Raw genomic sequence first — 27,527 nt, forward strand, 5'->3', positions numbered from 1 at the left:
ATTTTTTATAAATCAAATATAACTTGTTCTCAAGCTCTTTTTGCATAAACTGTTTATTGATTAAATGTAAAAATGGGTCTCCAAAAAGAGGAATAGCTTGTACAGTAACGTTGTTTGATGCCGTTACTTTTACCTCAACTGATTTTAAATATTAGACCAATACTAAAAAACAGCAAGAATTAAAAGAATATACTAAGACTGTCGTTCTTTGTCTTTTGTGCCTTTGCACAAGCAGAATTAAAGTCTAAACTGAACTTCGGTCTAAGTCTAATAAATGAACTAATAATGGTAATTATATGTATTTCACTATATTTTCCAGTAATTTCAACCAAGAACAAAAGTGTGTATATTATTTAATAAGATTCCTGCAGATGTACAAATAATTCAGTTCATTACAAACTGTACAAAATGTAAAAGTTCTGATTAAAAATGCCATAAATGTCAAATAAGCAGTGCAGATCTCAACAGAATATCAGAAACAGGCCAAATATGACACTAAACATATTACACAACCTGTAAACAGTGTAACTATAGCCAACTAAATGTACCATTATCTATTCTAGTAAACAAACCGGTCACCTGAGTAAAATATCAAAAAAATATTTTCTATATTGTATATCAGTGTATTTCTACAAATCGTTTACTGTGCAAGGATGCTTATTTCAAACACATAATTTTCTGGAAGGTACGCTATGTTTGCATTTGCATTCATGGGCTTTGATGCTTTCAGTTCCCTTGAATTGTCTCATATCCATTGTGTCTTGCAGAACGACATCCTACAATACTTTGTGTAAAACACAATAAACATTAATATTTTTCAGAATTGAATGTTGAAAGATATATTACACTGTCAGAAACAATTTGCAAAAATGTTACCTTTAGGGTTACAACAGTAGTCACTGGGGCAGTACCCTCAAAGATACATTCCCTGTACCCTTTTTACACCTTAAAGTACTAATATGTACCCTTCAGGGACAGATAAGTTACAAGTACATTCCGATTGGCATGCAAAGGGTACTGCCCAAGTGGCAAGCTGTTGTACCCCTAAAGGTACAATTTTTGCAAATTTTTCTGACAGTGAATAAAAGAATGACTAAGAATCTCAGCTTACCTGATGGGTATCATAGAAAGAACAGTAAAGATGCTGGACAGTATGAAGACAAACCCTGGGAAGGTGTCAAGGTAGGCCTGATAGATCTTGGTGTAAATGGGTGTGGTCACCAAGCTTGCAAGTTTAAAGGACAACTGGAGTAGTACGAAGGTAATGCCTACGGGAAGAAAATGAACTAACTGAAAATTCCAACAGACATGCTCCACTAAAATACTAGTATTGGGCAAAATGTCCATCTTCCATACATCCATATTGCCATCTCCAAAGCTACCTCTGTAGCATTCATCCTCATTTTGCTAGTCCTGTCCACTGTCTGATCCTCAATGGCAAGTGTTCTACCTCATGGGCAGATCCTTCATGGTCTCTTAGAGGGGAGAGTATCTAAGTCACATTAATTAACCAGCAGGGTACCTCAAGGTTCAGTACTTGGCCCTCTCCTTTTCACAATTCACACAATGATACAGGCACCGAGGTTAAAATATTTAAATATGAATTTTAATATCTGCTACATAGCTAATGGTAGAACTATATATATTATAAGCAAAAAGTCTATATGCAATTTGGAACAAAAGAACTATGTTTATTATCACTGGGATAGACGGTCATTTTTTAATTCCACTAAACTTCAGTTTATTTGAGCAGTGGGGGTTCCAATGTTCCAAGCACAACGATGACGTCATCATAGGAATATCATGTCGCATATCGAATTTCGCATTATCCAACAACTTGCTGCATTTTCCCTCCATATCGTGCAGCCCTACTGGCTAGAGCAAATAAGCTTATACAGATTATCCAGGCACCGATGTACCTCAGGGTTCAGTGATTGGTCTCCTCCTTTTTTCGGTACACACAACAGAAAATCAGACCCTCCCTGTCTGAATATGCTGTGTAAATCCTGGACCAGGATCTTGTCATCTTAAGACTGGACTACTGCAATGCATTATTAGCTGGCAAGCACAAATAAGTTTCTACAGATGAACCAGAATGTGGGTGCACTTCTGGTCATCAACCAGCCAAGGATTGGGCAAAATTGTCCATACTTCTATACATCCATATTGCCATCTCTAAGAGCTACTTCTGTAGCATTCATACTCAATTTGATAATCCTGTCTGCTGTTCACTCCTCACTGGCTTGAGTCCTCATTGGTAACAACAATCACTTTTATTCACTTTCACAAAAATCACAGAGTAAAACGGCTGGAAAATAAACACTTACTTTCCACCCTGTTCCTCACACAGTGTAGAGCCTTATGATTCCCACATTGCAGGAAACATGGACAGAATCGTGGAATCCAGTCATACAGTGCATCCGGAAAGTATTCACAACGCTTCACTTTTTCCACATTTTGTTATGTTACAGCCTTATTCCAAAATTGATTAAATTCATTATTTTCCTCAAAATTCTACAAACAATACCCCATAATGACAACGTGAAAGAAGTTTGTTTGAAATCTTTGCAAATTTATTAAAAATACAAAACGAAACAAATCACATGTACATAAGTATTCACATCCTTTGCTCAATATTTTGTTGAAGCACCTTTGGCACCAATTACAGCCTCAAGTCTTTTTGAGCATGATGCTACAAGCTTGGCACACCTATTTTTGGGCAGTTTCTCCCATTTTTCTTTGCAGGACCTCTCAAGCTCCATCAGATTGGATGGGGAGTGTCGGTGCACAGCCATTTTCAGATCTCTCCAGAGATGTTCAATCGGGTTCAAGTCTGGGCTCTGGCTGGGCCACTCAAGAACATTCACAGAGTTGTCCCGGAGCCACTCCTTTGTTATCTTGGCTGTGTGCTTAGGGTCGTTGTCCTGTTGGAAGATGAACCTTCGCTCCAGTCTGAGGTCCAGAGCGCTCTGGAGCAGGTTTTCATCAAGGATGTCTCTGTACATTGCTGCATTCATCTTTCCCTCGATCCTGACTAGTCTCCCAGTTCCTGCCGCTGAAAAACATCCCCACAGCATGATGCTGCCACCACCATGCTTCACTGTAGGGATGGTATTGGCCAGGTGATGAGCGGTGCCCGGTTTCCTCCAGACATGACGCTTGCCATTCAGGCCAAAGAGTTCAGTCTTTGTTTCTCATGGTCTGAGAGTCCTTCAGGTGCCTTTTGGCAAACGCCAGGCAGGCTGTCATGTGCCTTTTTCTGAGGAGAGACTTCCGTCTGGCCACTCTACCATACAGGCCTGATTGGTGGAGTGCTGCAGAGATGGTTGTTCTTCTGGAAGGTTCTCCTCTCTCCACAGAGAAATGCTGGAGCTCTGTCAGAGTGACCATCGGGTTCTTGGTCACCTCCCTGACTAAGGCCCTTCTCCCCCGATCACTCAGTTTGGCCAGGTGGCCAGCTCTAGGAACAGTCCTGGTGGTTCCAAACTTCTTCCATTTACGGATGATGGAGGCCACTGTGCTCATTGGGACCTTCAATGCTGCAGAAATTTTTCTGTACCCTTCTCCAGATCTGTGCCTCGATACAATCCTGTCACTGAGGTCTACAGACAATTCCTTGGACTTCATGGCTTGGTTTGTGCTCTGACATGCACTGTTAACTGTGGGACCTTATATAGACAGGTGTGTGCCTTTCCAAATCATGTCCAATCAACTGACTCCAATCAAGTTGTAGAAACATCTCAAGGATGATCAATGGAAACAGGATGCACCTGAGCTCAATTTTGAGTGTCATGGCAAAGGCTGTGAATACTTATGTACATGTGATTTTTTTCATTTTTTATTTTTAATAAATTTGTAAAGATTTCAAACAAACTTCTTTCACATTGTCATTATGGGGTATTGTTTGTAGAATTTTGAGGAAAATAATGAATTTAATCAATTTTGGAATAAGGCTGTAACATAACAAAATGTGGAAAAAGTGAAGCACTGTGAATACTTTCCAGATGCACTGTAAAAATGGAACATGGAATGTCACGAAATTTGACATAATTGGGATAAAATGAATGTATAAATGCACAATTAATCAAATTAAAATCGTAATATGTGTGATGATTAAACCATAAAAGGCTGAGATTTAATGAAACAAATATACTGTGTGCATGAGCTGCGTTTTAACAGTAAGAGAATGGGAGAAGCCGGTGTCCTGAAAATATATGCTACCATATCAGGATGAGCTACCAACATTGTAATCGCATAGTTTTAGGGTTAGGGTTAGGGTAGGGCTTAGTATAGCCTCACACCATATCGCACTACATGATAGTTATGCTGGTAGAACATCCTGAGCAGGAAGCACAGATTGTCAGAACAACGGCTGCCCACACACTAACAGCATCATTAACATCACGTGTGCTCTGTGTGTGTATAAATGACAAAGAGATCATTTTATTCACTGTGACCCGCAATACATGCATACTATATAAAATTACATCATAGGCTTAAGCCGTTTAATAAGCACATTAGCCCATATAGCAAACGGCTTTTCAGGCAGCTGAGAAGTGAAGTTGTTGAAAACATCCGGTTTTGCGGTAAAATGGCAAAATAAAAGCTCCATTTAGTAAGCGCCAAAAATTGAAAAAAATGTGTCAGAAACGTATTACTTCTGTTTAGTAAAATTTTATATTCAATGTAGTAGTAGTAGTAGTAATAATAATGAAAATAATAATAATAATAATATATCAATAATAATTACATTATATGCAAGCAATCTCACAAACAAGAATTTCATAACTGCTTTCATTAATACCTTGATGCTTTACAGTGCAGCACTGTATTTGACAAAAATATAATTTTGGGTTTTGGATTGTGCTTGATGGTCAGTATCAAAGCTCTTCATTTAATAAAAATAATGCAATGGTATCTTTAAATGTAATTGCTCTGTTCTCATTTGAATAAAATTCTATGAATTCATTTGATTAGACAGATAAAAATGATAAAATTTCATTAAACTTTAAAACCTGGAATTCTGAGAAAATAAAATGGAAAACACGGAATTTGGGGAAATTTTTTTTGACGCATGATCGAAACAGTCTTGTAGCGTAGAGTCTGACTGGTCCAACCAGCACTGGGTCGTTCTGAGGGTGGGTGCTTCCTGTTTCAGTTTCTGCCTGTAAGCGGGCAGAAGCAGAACGGAAGAGTGGTCCGATTTGCCAAATGGTGGGCGGGGGAGGGATTTGTAGCCATCCCGGAAGGGAGAGTAGCAATGGTCCAACCCTCGTGTGTTGAAACTGATGTGTTTGTAGTATTTCAGTGCTACTGACTTGAAGTTGGCTTTGTTGAAGTCCCCGGTCACAATGAACGCAGCCTCAGGGTTGCGCAGTTTCCTGCTTGCTTATACTCCCATACAGTTCCTTGAGTGCCCGGTCTGTGTCGGCTTGTGGCGGGATGTACACAGCTGTGATAATGACCGCTGTGAATTCCCTCGGTAGCCAGAATGGTCGACACAGAAGCATGAGAAATTCCAGATCAGGAGAGCAGAAAGACTTGATAGAATGTACGTTCCTCTGATCACATCAGGATTTGTTGATCATAAAACATACACCACCACCTCTGCTTTTACCTGAGAGGTCTTTCGTTCTGTCCGCTCAGTGCATGGAGAAACTCGCGGGTTCGATGGCTAAGTCTGGAATCTCCGCAGACATCCAAGTTTCTGTCAGGCAGATAATGCAGCAGTCCATCGTCTCTCGTTGGAAAGAGATCCGCGCTCTCAGCTCGCAGAGCTTGTTGTCCAGAGACTGAACATTTGCCAGTAGAATACTGGGTAGCAGGGGTCGATTTGCGCGACGTCTTACTCTGATGAGAACGCCGGCTCTATTTCCCCTTTTCCTTCTGCGTTTCCGCGGCTGGGCTGCCCAGACAAAGGGCTCCGCTGGCGTGTTTGTAAACAGCGTTTAGCATTGAGGAATTTGAAGTCCGGTTTACGGTGTGTATTTGCAGAACCAATGTCGTAGACAATAAGGCAGACAACATTCAAGACAAATAACATAAGAATTGTAAACAAAACAAACAAAAAACTACAATGTTGCGTAGGAGCTCGCAACGCAGCAGCCGTACTCGGCGCCATTTTGAATCAACTTGACGACATCGAGCTTTACGCTGATAGCGTAATGTGTTTCATCAGAAACTGCATAGAGGATGTTGTTCCGACTAAAACAATACGGATCTACCCGAACCAGAAACCTTCGATTAATAGCGATGTTCACGCGGAACTTAATGTGCGGACCTCCGCTTTTAATTCCGGGAACACGGAGGAGCATAAACATGCCAGTTATGCCCTCCGCAAAACTATCAGAGCAGCAAAACGCCAGCACAGGAACAAGATTGAAGGACAGTTTAACACCACCAACTCTAGAAGCATGTGGCAGGGAATTAATATCATCATGGACTTTAAAGGGAATAAAAACTCCAGCTTGAACACTGCTGCCTCTCTTCCGGATGAGCTAAATATTTTTTATGCTCGTTTCGAGGGAAATAACACTGCCCTCGTGGAGAGAGCTCTCGCGGCTGAAGCTACAGAGGTCAGTTCACTCTCCGTCTCTGTAGCGGAAGTAACCCGATCCTTCCGACAGGTGAATATCCGTAAAGTCGCGGGTCCAGACGGCATTCCGGGCCGCGTCATCAGAGCGTGCGCGAACCAACTAGCTGGTGTTTTTACAGACATTTTCAACCTTCCCCTCTCCTTGTCTGTGGTCCCCACATGCTTCAAAACATCCACCATTGTGCCTGTACCAAAGCAATCCAAAATCACTTGCTTAAATGACCGGCGTCCTGTTGCTCTGACCCCCATCATCAGCAAATGCTTTGAGAGACTAATCAGAGATTACATCTGCTCTGTGCTGCCTCCCTCACTGGACTCACTGCAGTTTGCTTACCACAACAACCACTCCACTGATGATGCCATTGCATCTACACTACACACTGCTCTCTCCTACCTGGAAAAAAGGAACACTTATGTGAGAATGCTGTTTGTAGACTACAGCTCAGCATTCAACACCATAGTGCCCTCCAAGCTTGATGTGAAACTCCGGGCTCTGGGCTTAAACAGCTCGCTGTGCAGCTGGATCCTGGACTACCTGTCAAGCAGATGCCAGGTGGTTAGAATGGGCAGTAACATCTCCTCATCACTGACCCTCAACACCGGAGCCCCACAGGGCTGTGTTCTCAGCCCATTCCTGTATTCCCTGTACACACATGACTGTGTGGCAACTCACAGCTCCAATGCCATCATTAAGTTTGCTGATGATACGACGGTGGTAGGTCTGATCACTGACAATAATGAAACTCACACTCTGACATGCTGGTGTCAGGAGCACAACCTCTCCCTCAATGTCAGCAAGACAAAGGAGCTTGTGGTGGACTTCAGAAGAAGTGAAAGAGAGCACAGCCCCATCACCATCAATGGAGCACCAGTGGAGAGAGTCAGCAGCTTCAAGTTCCTCGGTGTCCACATCACTGAGGAACTCACATGGTCTGTCCACACTGAGGCCGTTGTGAAGAAGGCTCATCAGTGCTTCTTCTTCCTGAGATGGCTGAGGAAGTTTAGAATGAACCACCACATCCTCACACGGTTCTACACCAGCACTGTAGAGAGCATCCTGACTGGCTGCATCTCCGCCTGGTACAGCAATAGCACCACCCACAACCGTAAAGCCCTGCAAAGGGTGGTGCGAACTGCCAGACACATCATCGGAGGTGAGCCTCCCTCCCTCCAGGACATATATACCAGGCAGTGTGTGAAAAAAGCTTGGTAGATCATCAGAGACTCCAGCCACCCAAGCCATGGGCTGCTCTCACTGCTACCATCAGGCAGGCGGTATCGTAGCATCAGGACCCGCACCAGCCGAATTCATGACAGCTTCTTCCCCCAAGCAATCAGCCTTTTGAACTCTTGATCTCTCACGATCAATATACATCAGCACTGCACTTTATTAATCTTATTATCTCACACTGGACTGTCATCAATTATATTCTCTCTTAACAACACACTGGCAACTGACTATCAACCGACAGCCTGAATGTCAATACAGTACAATACAACCTACTGTACATTTCATATATACTATATATACTATTTTTTATTGTATAATGTGTATTCTATATTGTGTGTATTGTATACTGTACATTGTGTGTTATTATTTGTATATTGTGTTGTGTGTAATTATGTGTATATTAGATTTTATATTGTGTTGTGTAAATCTGATGTTTATTGTAAATTGTTATGTCTCATCACTGTCACGACTGCTATGTTGATCGGAACTGCACCCAAGAATTTCACACACCATTGCACTTGTGTATATGGTTGTGTGACCATAAAAGTGATTTTTGATTTGATTTAAAAATAAAAAGGAATTTGAAAAATAATAAATCAGATTTCATAGGGCCCTAACGATGTTTTCATATGACATCAAAACACTTTTACTATAGAGCATGACTTGAAAGGTGATATATTTTAGCATTTGGATTACGTTACTAGCTATATTCACAAGCTTGTATGAGTGCCAATAAGTTGCGTGGTAGCTCATAGAGTGTTGCTCTGAATAATAATTTCACACTTGCCCATAGTTCCTTCTTGTTGCTACACAAAAAACAACAACAAAACTGTCATGGTATCCACACTTAAATGCACTGACATTTAGTTTCATTTCTCTGTTTTTGTTCTTACTTTATTTCCTCAACACACACACACACACACCAGACAGTGATAGGTTTAACAGGACAGCTAAATAAACAGAGGAACTTTTGAGGAAAGTTTAGTGTTCCAAACAGCCTGTTCTGGTACTAATATATAGATACAGTCTGCTTAAAATTGTGTGATTTAGATTGGAATTATTTTTTAATTTAATTTAATTGTTTTTCAGTTTAATCAATTAAATGACTAAATAATCAACAACATGTCATAGCCTATATAATCACGAAAAATGCTCTTCTAGGTTAATTTCTGACCTTAGTGTATACTGCTAGAATTTAATAGAAAAGAAGAGTTCAGACTTCAGACCTACCATATGAGGTTCCCTTGACCTGTTTGGACAGCAGCGAGCGAATGGTGGGCATTGGAATCAAAGCAAACAGAGTGAGAGAGCGAGCTAGAGAAGACAGAACAACATTTCACATCAGTGGAGAAAAGCAAAACACTGTAATAAACGTCAGAGTGATTTATAAGTAGCAAATTCCTATTTTATGCAACATTTAATCTTTGTGATAAGCTGGTCTCCGCATCAGTTCTTCATTTGAGGATCTATTATTGGATTCCAGCATAATAGGTTTTGTTGAAATTGTATATTCTGACCAAGTTAATGTTCAGACAGTATCTGTAGGTGTTATTTAGCACAAGTTTCCTTGAGAAATAGAAATTATCTGTATACCTTAAAGGTACAAAAATGTGTTGTTTTGGGGCCTTATCAGAACAAATAGTACAAATACTTAATCAATTAAAAAATTCTCAATATGGATAAGATTGAGAATTTATTACCTCTTACACATAAATTCAAACAACATATACACTTTCTGTGCACTACCATTTTTTGAGGGTCCAAAATGCATATTTAGGGTGCATCAAAATAATCCACATGACTCCAGTCGACAAATAAAAGTTCTTCTGATCAAACGATTGATTATTTTGAGAAACAAAACAATACTTTACTTACTTGAGTAAATTAGCAGCAAATGTTCATTTTTGGGTGAACTATTCCTTTAATGAACTTTAAGTGGTACACTTTACAATAAGGTTCCATTTGTTAACATTAGGTAATGCATTAGATATCATGAACAAACAATTAACGATATATTTTTTCAGCATTTATTAATCTTTGTTAATGTTAGTTAATAAAAATACAATTGTTCATTGTTAGTTAATGTTAGTTTATAGTGCATTAACTAATGTTAACAAAAACTTTTGCTTTTAAAAAACATATTAGTATATGTTGAAATGAACATTAACTAAGATTAATAAATGCTGACAGTCAACATGACGTCATGTGAGGATCGGACATGTGAACGGCGAGCTCTGCGCACTTTGCTAGTTTTAACTATTTTAATGACATAAACCGGTGAGATTCTACACACTCTGTTCCATAACTGTTCTAGGAGGACAATATGTCAAAGAATTCAAAATCCTTGGGCTCTGGAGACATTAAAAGACAGTTATGTCCTCAAGCTGACGCCCCCGAGCAGGCCTCAGGCCTGGGAGTCGACTTAGTCGGGGAAGTGTGGGAAATGCGGTGAGATGATTAACATGTCGGTAATGCAGAATAGATTCTAAGGATGGCCGTAAAACATTCACATGCCCACAGCAAGCAATGTCCTTCATAAAGTGAATGGAGTGAGTAAGTCATTTGTTTGCACTCATGTTGCAGCCGAGTGGACCAGCTCTCTGAACACTCACTTGACTGTTTGAGGAAACTGCGTGCTTTTTTTGTGCTGGTTCCGCCTAGCGGCTTGAGTTTATTTTGTAGAGTAACAAACCTTCAGGACAGTTTTATGGATGAATCTACATGCTCTTTGTGTTTATTCCGCCTATTGGCTGGAGTTTGTTTTATAGATTATCTTTTGCCATGTAATTCTGTCTCACAAAATATGTATAGAAACACCAGACTTGAGTAATCCGACGGCAATGTTGTCGCGGGGGTTCTCGTAGGCGTGCATGGACTGTTTGAGTTTGGAGGGATGGACGCCAGTTGGCATTGTCGTGCGCGGGGTTAATGCGCACGTTTTTCTTTTTTCTGTTTGTTTGGTTCTGGGGGATGTTTGGGTTTGGATGGTTGCACTAATGTTGGAATGTGGTATTTATAATCTTGTTTTTGACACACTATCCATTTTTTCTTATATGTCAAAATGTCAAATGTTAGTATGAGTGGATTGTCTCTCTCCATGTGGAATGTGAATGGGTTGGGGCACCCCATAAAAAGAAGGAAGGTTATTTCACTTCTTAAGCATAAGAAATATGATATAGTGTTTCTTCAAGAAACACGCCTTTCTCCGCAGGAAGCTGAAAAATTTGGGAAGATATGGGGTGAGCATTTTTTTTATAGTGCTGGCTCGAGTAAGAGCAGGAGATTCATTATGCTGATAAGTAAACATCTACAATTCAAATGTCTCAAACAGAGTAAAGATAAATTTGGAAGAGTCATTATAGTTTTAGCTGAAATTCAGGGACAAAGTCTTATTTTGGCTAATATTTATGCACCTAAGTCCCTCATTTCATTTGTTGTTGATTGCTCAGTTGGAAACATTTTAGTCTCAGATCATGCCCTGGTGAGTTTAGAGGTGTTGCTACATACAGAGAAAAAGAAATCATATAATTGATGCTTTAATGTATCCCTTTTGCAAAATCCTGAATTCCAACAAATGCTAAAAGCTGAAATCAGTGTCTATATGGAGACCAACTGGTCCACAGTATCCTCTGTGGGCGTGGCTTGGGAGGCACTTAAGGCAGTTCTTAGGGGCCGGATCATACAGTATGCCTCTTTCACCAAAAAATCCAAAGCACAAGAACTCGTGGAATTAGAAGTGAATATTAAAAGTGCCGAGGCAGAGCTGAAGCGCTGAATGTCGACTAATGGCCTCAGGGAATTGACCCGATTGAAATAGGTGGAGTTTTGGCTATTCAGGGCAAGATGGGAGTTGGGGGACAAAGCAGGGAAACACACTGGCTAGATATATAAAACAGAGAGAGTCTTTTTCTACCATTCCCTCAGTGAAATCTGCTGGTGGTGAAATATTTACCTTGGCCATTGATATTAAAAATGCTTTTAAAGAATTCTATCTTGATCTCTATAGTTCAACGTCTTCGTCTACTGATGAGGATAATAGAAACTTTGTGGATCCATTAGAACTTCCTAAACTGACGACTGAGCAAAAAACATTTCTTGATTCTGAGATGAGGAGGAACTTGGCGAGGTAATTAAGGCCTTGCCTACAGGCAAGGCTCCGGGGCCAGATGGCTTTGCCACTGAAGATCTTATGCAACAGAACTGGCTCCACTTTTGCTAGAAGTTTATAAGGAATCATTAAAGAATGGAAAGCTTCCACCAACCATGACACAAGCCTGGATCAGTCTGATTCTTAAAAAGGACAAATATCCAAGGAAGTGTAAGAGTTACCATCTAATTTCCCTGATCCAGCTAGGCGTTAAAATATTGTCAAAAATTTTGGCTAACCGATTAAGTAAAGTTATGACATCTCTTAGTAGTATGTTAACACTGAAAATGCAGCAAAAAGAAGTGTACTTTAAGTACCTGGATGATGCACTTTTTAAATCGTCAAAACGGATTGTGGAATGTTGGACACTTCGTGCACTCAGCGCACGAAGCTTGCTGTACGTAGCGGAAGGGGCGGGGTTACCTGGCTGTGCTGCTGGACTGACAAAAGAGTTGTAAATAATGAAGACTGTAGCAGCTAGCAAAACTTCAGTGGATACAGCACCTTACAAATTTAAGTTGAATGCTTTACCATCACCCCAAGCTGTGTGAACTTAATCACACTAAAATCATGTTTACACGCATATTGTTTACATCTTGTGGCTATACTTTTGAAAAAGTGAGTATTTTAACGTTCAAAAATTGGCCCCATTCACTTCCATTATAAGTGCCTCACAGAAAAGGTGGGGCATGTCAAAACAAATATTTGTGGTAATCAATATTATGCCACAAATGCTGTTGATTGTGTTGAACTGAGGTTGGCGAATGGCAACACATCGCATGCGCTTGAAATGTCACATCCGTCAGCTGTAAAAAGGCAAATGCTTCCGAATAGTAAAAATTCATTAAGTGTTCCATTTGGGACAATACTACACTTTGAAAATTCATACACTACATGGCTGAGTGCATAGTATATTTATTTTGTAAGTGCATAATATATAGTGTGTCGATTGGGTCACATCTTTACCGTTTAAGTCATCATGTAGCCCTGTGTTGTTACTATGGTAATTAAAAATAAATTTTAAAGTAAAAAGCAGACTTGTATAGTTCCAGAAGGTTAGTACATCAAGAATATATCATTTAATTAAATAAACGGTAGTGAACCATAAAACATACTGGCATCAAAATTACATCCCAACATGGTCATCGTATTTTTTATGGTAAATTTCTGGCAACCACAGCTGCAGGCCTTTTATTGAAAATTTAACAGATTTGTTTTTGTTCTTTCTAGTGTTATTTTTTTATTTTATTTTATTTTTTACAGTGTACTCATACTTTATACAATAATGTGTAGCCTATAATTAGACCTAAATAGAGGAATTCATTATGGGTCATGTTTTGGCCCTATAGTTTAATTTTTGAGTCCCCCCTTAAAAGAATATTTTGGGTTCAATACAAGTTAAGCTCAATCGACAGCATTTGTGGCATAATGTTGATTACCACAAAAAATTATTTTGACTCGTCCCTCCATTTCTTTAAAAAAAACAACAACAGAAAAAAAAACATCGATGTTACAGTGAGCCACTTACAATGGAAGTGAATGGGGGCCAATTTTTAGAGGGTTTAAAGGCAGAAATGTGAAGCTTAATTAATTATCCTGTTAAAACTCAAGTATTATTTGAGGTGTAAAGTTGTTTAAATCATCGTTTTTACAGTCATTTTAGGGTTTGTTGACAAAACATCATCATGGTAACGAAAATGTAAAATCGGCTATAACTTTGCACAGAAAAGGTTAATAAGTAATTTTCTCACACTAAAATCATGTTTGCACGCATAATGTTTATGTCTTGTGGCTATACTTTTGAAAAAGTGAGTATTTTAACGTTCAAAATTTGGCCCCCATTGTAAGTGCCTCACTGTAACCCAGATTTATTTATTTTTTTTAAGAAAAGGAGGGGCAAGTCATAAGGAATACTTATGGTAATCAATATTATGTCACAAATGCTGTCGATTGTGCTTAACTTGTATTGAGCCCGGAATATTCCTTTAATTTCTGACCTTGATTTCTACCTGATCTGACCCATAAAAATGACTTTAGTTGGTGCAACAAGGTGTTACTTTCATTGGTGTAGTCAGGTTGATTCAGTCATATTAGCTACAGTATTTGAAGAAGTACAAGAAGTACTTTTAAGGTTACTTGGAAATATTTCACAATATGTTTCAGTTAAAAGCAAGAAAGCATCAAGTAAATGATAACAGGCATGTTAGATCTTACAGATCTTACCCAAAAAGTACGTCGGAGTTGTGGTCACAAATGCCATGAAGTAAATCCCAACGGCAAATGACACCATTCCGATCATGATCATACTCTCATCTCTCACAGAACACCTCGTGAAGATCTTCACACCCACAAAACTGGTGATGAAGAGCAAAGATCCAGCCGCGTTTCCATAACCCACCTCTGTCGCGCCCCAATTCAACGGGTCTTTGAGCACATACGCCGCCAGCATCTCTATCCCTCCTGCCACTGCTATATCATACAAAATCCCACTGCCGAAGAGCAAAATGATATTCATCAAATCACGAGCTTCATGGTTTATAATCCCAACACTTTGGCGTCTCTCCTGCTTGTCTTCAAGCACTAGATGATCCACTCGCAGGATAAACGCAGCGTAAATCAGACAGAAGACATAGAGAAGCACACTCAATCCAGATAAAATGACCCCATGCTTGAGATCTACAGTATACAGGTCAAATAGGTGACCAGAAGCCAAGCTGCCAATAAAACCAGCGATGCCATACACCAGCTCGGTCCTCATGATGCGCAATGAGCGCGTATCCTCACTTGCGCACAGCGACACAAGCGCCATCACGCCGGCCCAATATGACGCGAACCCTCCGCACAGTCCATGAATAACCGGTACCGCGTACAACACCTGGAGAGGCCATTCCAGTACGATATCGAGCAAAAGTAAAGCTCTGGACACCAAGTAACCGATCAGAGGAACAACAATCGGCACTTTCCTGTAACCTTTGTCGCCAACCTTTGCCAAGAGGATCGCAGGTACAATGGGGGTGAATTTGAATACCATGTTGAAGATCATGTTAAAGTTGGTGATGGCTTTCTGCTCGCTGTCCGGATCGGTGGCGTTTGCGCATCGTTCTTTCACGACCATTTGGAGAGCGGTGTCAAAAAAGGAGCTGGCCACTTGGGCGCAGAAGACCAGAGGCGCAATGTATAAACGGCAGGACATCATGATGACAATCTTTCAAACGTCAACAAATGTCTTTAAACTCCATCGATACAACAGCCTAAAGGGAGCTTAAACTCACTGGGTGATGTCCATGGCGTCATCCTGTAATGGGGAAGTAGCATGTTTCATCCCGAGATACACACGCATACATGTGTTTACCTAGCTATCTACAGTAAAGCAGGAGCATACGTTACATTGTTAAAACGTATGCCTAATTGCTACCATAAGCCAAACGCGCCCAAAAAGAAACCATTTTCAGAATAAAAAATGAACACTCTTTAAAAAAAAAAAAAAAAAAAAAAAAAATTCCAAAAAGAAATTCCCAAAACAAACAGTAAACTGTGTGGACCAACACATGTGTGCGCGAATTCACATTCGGAAAGCAAGGACATTTTGGCGAGTAGCTACTGTGTTAATAAAACATGGCAAACATCCCCGATAAGAAGTGTTTGCCAGTGTTCTGCAACCAACTTACTATAACATTGCAAACTTGTTCTATAAATTAATAAAAAATAATCACAAAGTGAAAGTGAAAGTGAAAGTGAAAGCAGCAGTTCGGACGATTGATTATATTTATATGTTTGTACCAAAGTTCATCTATTGACGGGAAAAGTCCAGGTGATACAATACCTGCTGTTTTTTTTTTTTTTTTTTTTTTTAACCAGACAAACAGGGAAAAGAGACTCGAGTGAAATGTACAGATTGCCCTTACAACATCTGTTGAGTTCAAATAGAGGAGAAACCATGTGTTAATGTCACACGCATTTCTCTTAAAGGGATAGATCACCCGAAAATGAAAATTCTGTTATGATTTATCAAAGGCTATTTAGAAAAGACTGGCCATTTCTATTCAAATAAATGGGAGAAATTGTAACGCACAACAGTCAGCAGATGTAGAAAAGGAATTCCCGCCTTATAGGTAAAAGAGCCAATCGTCTTTTAGATTCAGACATCACCTGCCGATCAACTTGAGAACGCACATGCACATTAGCAAGACAAGCCAGGAAAATGTATTTTTTTTTTTTTTTAATTTTTTTTTTTTTTTTTAGCGAAATCTGAGGTAAAAAAACCCCACAATTTATGATACCAGTGTTGTCAGATTTTACTGCTGATTTGAAATATGTTCTTTTCTGATATTGAAATCTTGACCAACCGTTTTGGAGATGTCGGTCTTTCCCCATTTAAAGGAATAGTTCACCCAAAAATGATAATGATAATTTACTCACCCTCTGGCCATCCAAGATGTATCTGAGTTTCTTTTTTCATCAAAACAGAATTTAAGATTTTTAGGATTTCATTTCAGGCCTCCTCCTTTAAACAATGCAAGTGAATGTACTCCATTTTTTGACGGTCCAAAATGCATATTTAGGGTGCATCAAAATAATCCACACGACTCCAGTCGACAAATAAAGTTCTTCTGAACCAAAACGATTGATTATATTTAGAAACAAAACAATACTTATATACTTTTTAACTACAAACGTTCGCTTCCGTACATCTCTGTGACGCGCTCATGAGAGGGATGACGTAAGCTCGTTGGTAAGGTCACGCGTCACGTGGAGGAGGAGTCAGGAAGCACGCCTGTTTTTGTAAACAAGCGGCATGCAAGTGCAGCTCCTATCTACTTAAATGAGGAATGACAGAAATCTCCAAAATGGTTGGCCAAGGTTACGATACCTGCACTAAAAAAGCTAGATGCAGTGCAACAAGTTCTTTTTAACTTTACCCAGTGTCTCAACATTGTGGCTGTCCTGTGGGAAACACTGTAAAAACAGCAAGACGTTGCGCAACGGTCAAAAGGCATCCAACCAGCACGTGTTTACATAAAGATCAATTGGAAAACAGTGCAGACACATGCAAAAACATAATCGGTGTGAACAGCTCCTAACTCGAAATAATACGTTACGTTTAAATTTGAAAATAATAATATACATTAAATAAATGTAGCCTACTATATCATTAAAAAATGTTTATCATTGTATTTATAATTAATAATATTTATAAATAAATTTTTTTTTCATGTATTACAAACGTGAACCCAAACCAAAGTTATACTGACCCTAACAAGACCTGAAACTAGATGGTTTGTCTGATGATTAATCAGGATTAATTTTGTGATTCCAGAAATTTCAAGAACTCTGTTCTTCAATAAAAAACAACAGTTGTTGAATTAAAATAAGTAATATGAGATCAGTTTAAATGTTGTACAGTACATCTTTATTTTTAGCATTGTTAGCATTTTTATTAAGTTATAAGACAATTTAGAGAATTTTTAGAGTATCTAAAGTTATGCTGTGGCTCCATTTCCACTTTAACGTAACTTCTTCCACATACATTCTCTCAGTTGCACTAACAGACAAGTTAGTGGCTGTTCACATGGACCATGTTTTTACATGCATCTGCACTGTTTTTCAATTGTTTTTCTACGTAAACACATGCTAGACGGACGCCTTTGACTGCTGCACTGCGTCTCGCTGTTTTTCTGCGTCTCCTTCAGGACCACCACATTGTTTACATACCATGTAAAGTTCAAAAGAATTTAAATAAAAAAATAAATAAAAAAATAAATAAAAAACAGTTTCTTGTTGCATTCTGTAACATTTAAATATATGTTAAGATTAAAACGTAATTTATTTGTTACATATTTTGAAGATATTGAGACCTACCCACAATAACAGCACTTTGGGAAATTGAGCATTATGTGCAGAGAAATATTTATCCTTCTATAGATTATTTGTCAAAAATCAAAACCATCACTAGTAGAGGACATGGAATCATCCATAGTGGTGCACTGACTTATGCAATTTACAATACACAGAATTAAAGGGATAGTTCACCCAAAAATGAAAATTCTCTCATCAGTTACTCACCCTCATGCCATCCCAGATGTGTATGACTTTCTTTCTTCTGCAGAACAGAGACAAAGATATTTAGAAAAATATCTCAGCTATGTAGGTCCATACAATGCAAGTGAATGGTGATCATATATTTGTAGCTCCAAAAATCACATAAAGCAAACATAAAAGTAATCCATACGACTCCAGTGTTTAAATTCATATCTTCAGAAGCAATATAATAGATGGGGAAAGAAAAAGAACAATATTTAAGTTCTTTTTTACTGTAAATCTCAACTTTAACTTTTACTTTCAGATGTAAAAGTGAAAGTGGAGATTTAGAATAAAAAAAAAAGTTTAAATATTGATCTGTTTCTCACCCACACCTATCATATCACTTCTGAAGATATGGATTTAACCACTGGAGTCGTATGGATTACTTTTATGTTTCCTTTATGTGATGTTTGGAGCTACAAAGATATGAGCACTATTAACTTGCATTGTATGGACCTTGAGCTGAGATATTCTTCTAAAAATCATTGTTTGTGTTCTGCTGAAAAAAGAAAGTCATACACATCAGGGATGGCATGAAGGTGAATAAATGACAAGAGAATTTTCATTTTTGGGTGAACTATCCCTTTAACACAGAAAAAGCCAACAGAAAACACCTGCTGTTTATAAGACCCTAATAGAATAGTTTTGAATAGTACTAACTTGAAGTTATTATGCTATTAAATTATTTATGCACATTGACAACTTTTGCAGCCTGATACTTGGAGTCAAGGAAAGAATGAACAGTTTTACTATTTTTCTTTTTAATGAGAAAATAATTATATATGTGTGTAAGAGTGAGGCTTACAATTACTATAAAACAATATAAGTAGAATATTAACATACAATAAGTGGTTAACATATCAACATAGGGCTTTTGAAAGCATGATTGCATCCTCACGCACCTATATCAATATTCCTTTGGTTTCTCTGAAAGAATACTCATTAAACCTGTGATTTCCTGTGTTTAAGGAAGTATTTATACTACAAAAGCAAAACACACAACATATTTTTGGTGTTACCTCAAAATTAAAAATAATAAACTCTGTTTACACTGAGAAAAAAAAAAAAAGCAATATTGTTTGTGATTTCATTGAAGGCAGGGCAAGGCTTTTTTTTTTTTTTTTTAAAGCACGGGTTGTCTTCCATCAAACTTTCAGTTGCAGTAGATTCAGTACTAGACATTAAATCGACTGCATGCACACGGACAAGGCTTGAAACGCTTGACTAGAAGCCTCAAATAAGTATGATTGAGAACTATTAGATCTAATATAAGATTTATTGCCAAGTAAACTCACATCATACTTTTGCCCTAATACTTTCACTTATTAAAAATGGCAACGTTGCTCCATTTCTAATGGTTCGTTCTTCTTCAATATTCTATATTAAAAGCCTATTGTATTACACATTTGAACACTGATATATTTCTTAAAATTTAGCTTTGTGACAAAAAAATCGACCATTTATTTGTCCATTTAATATTATAGTACAAAAGCATGCCAACTTTAGGAAAACTAAAGCTGGCTTTGCATTTAATGTGAATGCTGCAAATGCCATGATGCAAAACCTGTTAGCATCATGGTCATTACTGTGCTAGTGATGTTTCCTACAGCCCCTATACCAAACGCCTCCACTAATGAAATCTCTACAATGTATCTAGTATAACATACATGACCTTTAAATACACAAAACACAGTAAAATATTTGAATAAATGTGCAGTGAATAGTACTAAATGCCTGCCATTTGTCCCAAAGTATTTTCCATTCATAGGAATACTGTATCTTACTGCTCAAATAAAAAATATTTTCCCTTTATAAAATTCAAATTTTAGCTCACCATAGTCATATCTCATATCAAATAATGCAAGTAAAAATGCAATATCCTTCTCTGAGTAAAACACATCACACAAAACAAATTAATATTCCAGAAAGTCACTCAGTATCAAGAGATAATGTTTGTATGAATCCATTAAATAAAGTTGATGCACCCTTTGAAAAAACAAAATCGGTAGGTCTATCTTTATGTCACCAAAAGTTCATAACAATATTGCATTTTTTTTTTTGCCTGCAATAAAGGATCTTGTCTATGCACTACTACAGTTGAAGTCAGAAGTTTACATACACCTTAGCCAAATACATTTAAACTGACATTTAATCGTAGAAAACATTCCCTGTCTTAGGTCAGTTAGGAACAATACTTTATTTTAAGAATTTGAATGTCAGAATAATAGTAGAGAGAATTATTTATTTCAGCTTTTATTTCTTTCATCACATTCCCAGTGGGTCAGAAGTTTTTGGTAGCATTGCCTTTAAATGGTTTAACAAAGTTCAAATGTTTTGGGTAGCCTTCCACAAGCTTCTCACAATAAGTTGCTGGAATTTTGGCCCATTCCTCCAGACAGAACTGGAGTAACTGAGACATGTTTGTAGGCCTCCTTGCTCGCACACGTTTTTGCAGTTCTGCCCACAAAATTTCTATCAGATTGAGGTCAGGGCTTTGTGATGGCCACTCCAATACCTTGAGTTTGTGTTCTTAAGCCATTTTGCCACAACTTTGGAGGTACACTGGCAGCCAGAAGGTTGGAATAATGTACAGATTTTGCTCTTATGGAAAGAAATTGGTACTTTTATTCACCAAAGTGGCATTCAACTGATCACAATGTATAGTCAGGACATTGATAATGTGAAAAATTACTATTACAATTTGAAAAAAAAAATGCAGAACTTCTTAAACTACTTTAAAGAGTTCTCATAAAAAAAATCCTCCACATGCAGCAATGACAGCTTTGCAGATCCTTGGCATTCTAGCTATCAGTTTGTCCAAATACTCAGGTGACATTTCACCCCACACTTCCTGTAGCACTTGCCATAGATGTGGCTGTCTTGTCGGGCACTTCTCACGCACCTTACAGTCTAGCTGATCCCATAAAACTCAATGGTGTTAAGATCCATAACACTCTTTTCCAATTATCTGTTGTCCAATGTCTGTGTTTCTTTGCCCACTCTAACCTTTTCTTTTTGTTTTTCTGTTTCAAAAGTGGCTTTTTCTTTGCAATTCTTCCCATAAGGCCTGCACCCCTGAGTCTTCTCTTTACTGTTGTACATGAAACTGGTGTTGAGCGGGTAGAATTCAATGAAGCTGTCAGCTGAGGACATGTGAGGTGTCTATTTCTCAAACTAGAGTCTCTAATGTACTTATCCTCTTGTTTAGTTGTACATCTGGCCTTCCACATCTCTTTCTGTCCTTGTTAGAGCCAGTTGTCCTTTGACTTTGAAGACTGTAGTGAACACCTTTGTATGAAATCTTCAGTTTTTTTTTTTTTTGGCAATTTCAAGCATTGTATACCTTTCATTCCTCAAAACAATGATTGACTGATGAGTTTCTAGAGAAAGCTGTTTCTTTTTTGCCATTTTTGACCTAATATTGACCTTAAGACATGCCAGTCTATTGCATACTCTGGCAACTCACAGCAATAAACAAACACAAGGACAATGTTAAGCTTCATTTAACAAACCAAACAGCTTTCAAATGTGTTTGGTATAATGTCAAGTGATTTTCTAGTACCAAATTAGCAAATTAGCCTGATTACTCAAAGATAAGGTGTTGGAGTGATGGCTGCTAGAAATGGGGCCTTTCTAGATTTGATAAAAAATGACTTTTTTCAAATAGTGATGGTGTTGTTTTTTTACATCAGTAATGTCCTGACTATACTTTGTGATCAGTTGAATGCCACTTTGGTGAATTAAAGTACCATTTCCTTCCGAAACAGCAAAATCTGTACATTATTCCAAACTTTTGGCCCCCAGTGTATGCTTGGGGTCATTGTCCATTTGGAAGACTCATTTGCGACCGAGCTCTAATTTCATGGCTGATGTCTTGAGATATTGCTTCAATATTTCCACATAAATTTCCTTCCTCATGATGCCATCTATTTTGTGAAGTGCACCAGTCCCTCCTGCAGCAAAGCACCCCCACAACATGATGCAAGCCTCACCCTTTTTCCTCCAAACATAACAATGGTCATTATGGCCAAAAATATATATTTTTTGTTTCATCAGACCAGAGGAAATTTCTCTGATTCTCTGAAAAAAAAAAGATCTTTGTCCCCATGTGCACTTGCAAACTGTAGTCTGGATTTTTTCTGGTGGTTTTGGAGCATTGGGTTCTTCCTTCCTGAGCAGCCTTTCAGGTTATATCGGTATAGGACTCGTTTTACTGTGGATATAAATACTTGTCTACCTATTTCCTCCAGTATCTTCACAAGGTCCTTGGCTGTTGTTCTGGGATTGATTTGCACTTTTCGCACCAAACTACGTTCATCTCTAGCAGACAGAATGCGTCTCCTTCCTGAGATGTATGATGGCTGCGTGGTTCCATGGTGTTTATTCTTGCGTACTATTGTTTGTACAGTGTGTACCTTAACGTGATACCTTCAGGCGTTTGAAAATTGCTCCCAAGTATGAACCAGACTTGTGGAGGTCCACAATTTATTTTTATTTTTTTCTGTGGTCTTAGCAGGTTTCTTTTGATTTTCCCATGATGTCAAGCAAAAAGGCACTGAGTTTGAAGGTAGGCCTTAAAATACATCCACAGATACACCTCCAATTGACTCCAATTAGCCTATCAGAAGCTAATTGGCTAAATGGCTAATTGCCTAAAAGCATGGTATCATTTTCTGGAATTTTCCAAGCTGCTTAAAGGCACAGTTAACTTAGTGAATGTAAACTTCTGACCCACTGGAATTGTGATATAGTCAATTAAAAGTGAAACAATCTGTCTGTAAACAATTGTTGGGGTGTTGCTGTCCTTTCTGCATGTCACTGCCCCCTTCCGCATATCGCGGCGCCGTGTTGTGGTGCGTTCTGCATAATGCGGCGCCCCATGTGGCCCCATTTCACAGCCGGCCCACCGGGAAAAGTCCCGGTTCTCCCAATGGCCAGTCCGTGCCTGTCTATATGTGTAGGGTAGACTTGTCTAATGATGCTCTCAGGATGTGTTCATTTGTGTCTTGACAAATGTATCAGGCCAAAGGCAAAAATTTAATAAAGATGTAATATTTGTCCACATATTTGTCCACGATTCTTAAATCTTCATTTCTTGCATGTCCATCATTGATGTCAATCTCCTAGATGCTTGTTCTTTAAACTTAACACATTTTATAACATATTTACACTACTTTTTTGCCAAATGTTTTACAAAATAATGGGAAACAAGGAAAAACATCCATTCCCACATTACAGATAATTACGTGTAGATACTTATCAAATAAGTGATCGTAACAAAGTAAAATAATGGTATTTTACTAAATTTCATGTACAAAATCAAGCTTAAAAAATGCCAGTGTACAGAAAAATAAAGTCCACCTTTTTAAATAAAGATTGATGGAAAATCAGTTAAACGATTCGGCAGAGTGAATAGGCTACTTGCGTATTTAATTATCCTTCTCAATAACATATTGGAAAAATACTGTTATGACTTGTTCGCAAATTTTGCGGTATCATTTAACATTAATGTTCCCTTTATTTTTTATAAAGGGATTAATTAATGACTTATAATTCATTTACAAATGCATTATAAATCATTTATATGCTGTTATAACAACATGCACAATATGGCTGCCTTTCATGCAGTACTTGCCAAATTGTGAGCCATTTTACATCAAATGTCATAAATGCTTAATAACATTTATTTAGCATTAGTTACCTAGGAAAATGTACCTAAATGTAACGTAGACACATATAAAGCATTTATTAAAGAGTTGCCAACATTATAAAATTAAGGATGTTTTAATTGTAATCAGGCTTTATTGTATGAGATATGCTGTGAATGACACCAGAAGAACAAAAAAAAAAAAAAAAAAAAGAATAATGTTTTGCAGAGAACTTTAAGTAACTAGGACTAGGTAAGTCCACTCAGAATAGCACCATTATTTTGGCATCAATGTGACAAGAAAAGTGACAACACAAATGAGACAAGACATTACAAAATTAATGTAAACACAAAGCGGACTGTAGCCAAATGACATAATACTTTTTTATTATCTCACTATAACATAGGGTTTTTGTATTTTTCATTAATATAAGTAGGAATAAGAGTATTTATTAAGCATTTATAACACAATGCTAACTATTTGGCAAGCACTGCATAAAAGTGGTCCTTATTATTCATGTTGTTATAACACCTATTGATGATTTATAACACATTTGTAAATTACTTATTAGTCATTAATTACTCCCTTTATAAACCCTTAATAAATGAAACATTAAAAGTATTACCATTTTTACATTATTGCTCAATGACTGTCTGTTTTGAGCCCTATACATTATACACGCGCACAATCAGTCAGCCATCATATATAAAACAACACAAACATTACAGAAAACCTACATAATTTAATCAACCATCAAGTGTTCTTCCAAATTCACTACACTGCATCTGATGCTAACTTCAAGCCAAACACAGATGCCTTCAGCTGCAAACAACAATAACATCCTGGTCCTTCACACAAACATTTCCTGTCTTTTGTCAATGCAGAATGGGTCTGTTGCCTTTTACAAAAGCATTACTATGTTCGCAGGTCATCGATTTGGAATGAGCAAACAGATGTCTGGTCTTAAATTTTACAAAGTCTTACAAACCCCCTCAAATCTTAAAGGTTATTAACTTGTGCTCTGCTTTTATTTGTCGTCATTAAAGGTTCTCTCACTTCTTATAAATGGCAACAAACCTGTCCTAACAAAATACTCAAGAGATTGTGAATATTCTTACACAGTCATCTAAGCTCTAGTTTGAAATAGATTTAAACCACACTATCAGCAGTATCAGAGCTCCATACACACTGTCAGATTTTCCATTCTTTTTCCTAAAGTCCATTGCCACTCAATAATGTTTTAATTTCTGTGAAGTTTAACTCTTAGATGCAATGTGATCCACACTGAGTAACTTAAGTCACCACATTAATGCCAAAAATCCTCAAAATCACTGTCACCAATCCTTGCACATTCCTCTTTGACTCCAAACGAATCAGTATAAAAGAAAAAGCAATAACTTGATAGTGGAAATGTAAAGCATTATAGTATCTCTGGTCTTCTTTGCTTGGGGCCCTCAAGAGAAAACTTTTTGTTTGAAAAAATATACCAGACAGTTTTTGAACCGGACATTCTGAACCTGCTTTTGGGGTTTGAATTCCCAATAAATACTAGTGCTTGTCCTGTTGCACATTTTCCCTCTAAAATTTCTCTGTTTCTAAATATTTCCATCATCGAAGGAAAGTTTTGTTTACTCTTCTTCCTCCTCCTCCTCCTCCTCATTTTCCTCCTCCTCAGCATCTTCCTGGTTGGCGTAGATTCCCGCCTCCCATCGTAGGGCCATATTACTTTTTCTGCGAGTGACACGTGTTGCTTCCAGAACCTGAAGACAAAGATGAAGATATACAGAAATGTTTATAATATTTAAGTTGTTTTAATGCTATTTTCACCATAGGGTTAAACAGAAAACTTTTAACAAAGAAATAAGAGGCACATTTCTCTTTCAAGACATACAACCCCGATCTGAATCTCAGGTTAAAATTATTTGAGGTAAACATATGTTACTTGCATGCTGTTATATCTTTATTTTCTAACTTTCATCAATATTTACAGTATCTTTAAAAAGCTACAATTTGATTTGATTGCTAGTTATTGTTGTAGTATGACAGGTATGATGGTATATACTGTGCAACAGTAGAAATGTGTCAAGAATAACAAGGAAGAACTATATTAAGGGGTGTAACGTGAAATTAGTTAATGTATTCCTAGTTGCTGAATAATGTTGCTACATGTTGCATAATACAGAATTCTACATGTATGCATATATTGGGTATTTTATAATGCCTTTGAATGTGGCTCATCCAATCAAAATTTTGAGTCGGAACTATCAGTTATAAAAATATTAGTAAGTTTGTTTTAACTCAGATTTTACATAATGTAAAGCAGTTTTTACCAGCCTGATCTCGTAAAAATAATGTGACTGTGTCAATAATTTAGCAAAAAGTAATTAGGTGGTTCATTATAGGCATCACTGTAGTTTCAGGCACAAAATGTCCACTGAGGGCGCTAAATGCAAGTTAAATATAATTTTCTAAAGGTTAATGCTCTGTGGAGATTTAAATGACCAGAAAAGAACTGACCTATCTAACATAAACCTTTAACCGAAACGTAACCATTAGTGTCATAAAAAGCTAATGTGTGATGATAGATCATTAACTTTAAAAACCTTTACAGAACCGACATCCCTTTCCAAAATGCTACATCTAAACCTAACCGACAGTGTCATAAAAGCAAATGTGAGATAAAAAAAAAAACAAAAAAACAACAATAGCTGAAACAACCATGTTTTTGCTGGTCTCGAACCCAGGTCTTCCACATTCAAAGTCTAACACTTTCAGTTGTGCCACCATGCAACTTAGTCATGCTTGAACAAGCTTGTAAACATATTTGGTCATTTTAGTGCCTGAATATGCTGTAAACTGGTCAAACAGTTTTTTATTTGTATTTATTTAATGTTTTTTACTTACATTTGCTTTAATGACACTATCAGTTGGGTTTAGGTTTAAGGTTTAGGGTAGACAGGTCAGTTAATGCTTGCTAGAGCATTAACCTTAAAAACCTCATTTTGGGGGGCCTGGGTAGCTCAGCGAGTATTGGCGCTGACTACCAACCCTGGAGTCACAAGTTCAAATCCAGACTGGAGTCAGGGAGTGAGGTCTCCTTAAGCAGCCAAATTGGCCTGGTTGCTATAGAGGGTAGAGTCACATGGGGTAACCTCCTTGTGGTCGCAATTAGTGGTTCTTGCTCTCAGTGGGGTGTGTGGTAAGTTGTGCATGAGTCTCCACATGCTGGGAGTCTCCGCGGTATCATGCACAACAAGCCACATTGCCATCAGATGCATCAGAAGTGGAGTCAACCGAGACTTGTCCTCCGCCACCCAGATTGAGGTGAGTAACCGAGCCACCACAAGGACCTACTAAGTAGTGGGAACTGGGCATTCTAAATTGGGGAGACAAGGGGTTAAAAAAAAAAAAACAACTCATCTGTTTTGAAGAACATTTAACACGCTTTTAGCGCCACACAGTGGACAGTTCACCTCGGAACTGCCACGATACTTTTAATGAACATAGTGAAATCATTTATGTCACCAGTCATGTAATTTTCATGAGATCATAGTGTTATTTTATCCTTTAACTTGCCATTTAGAGTAGTAAAAAAACAATTAAAATAAACAGCAATCACACTTGTGAAAATATGCGCACCAAACAGTCCATTGTTGGCCGCACTTGTTTCAAACAGCTTAGATGCTGAGTGCAGTGTCTTTGGGCCTGATTGTCCATAACAGATGGACAGCTTTAGATTCACAACTTCACAACACACAATACAGAATTGAGTACAAACAGAAGCACAAAAAGCAGAAATAATAAAAGAGGAAAAGAGAACAGTCA

General features: G+C 37.9%; 2 protein-coding genes across 5 annotated transcripts in view; both read right to left on the minus strand.

Moving 5' to 3' along the window:
* Window positions 1-341: 341 nt before the first annotated feature.
* LOC127432357 (thymic stromal cotransporter homolog) lies at window positions 342-15,338 on the minus strand. Its single transcript, XM_051683331.1, has 4 exons — window positions 14,197-15,338; window positions 9,057-9,140; window positions 1,112-1,268; window positions 342-784 (listed from the first exon to the last, which is right to left on the minus strand). Exons 1-4 carry the CDS (start codon window positions 15,167-15,169, stop codon window positions 727-729), a joined length of 1,272 nt encoding a protein of 423 aa, XP_051539291.1. The 5' UTR covers window positions 15,170-15,338; the 3' UTR covers window positions 342-726.
* Window positions 15,339-20,232: 4,894 nt separating this feature from the next.
* LOC127432338 (A-kinase anchor protein 2-like) overlaps window positions 20,233-27,527 on the minus strand; it is a 71,706-nt gene continuing 64,411 nt past the window's right edge. For all 4 annotated transcript variants that reach the window (XM_051683265.1, XM_051683268.1, XM_051683267.1 and 1 more), the window contains one exon: window positions 20,233-25,462. In XM_051683265.1, the coding sequence (XP_051539225.1) occupies window positions 25,331-25,462 (132 nt within the window). In that variant the 3' untranslated portion in view covers window positions 20,233-25,330. The remainder of the gene's footprint in view (window positions 25,463-27,527) is intronic.

This window comes from Myxocyprinus asiaticus, chromosome 42 (assembly GCF_019703515.2).
Source record: "Myxocyprinus asiaticus isolate MX2 ecotype Aquarium Trade chromosome 42, UBuf_Myxa_2, whole genome shotgun sequence".
Taxonomy (NCBI): domain Eukaryota; kingdom Metazoa; phylum Chordata; class Actinopteri; order Cypriniformes; family Catostomidae; genus Myxocyprinus; species Myxocyprinus asiaticus.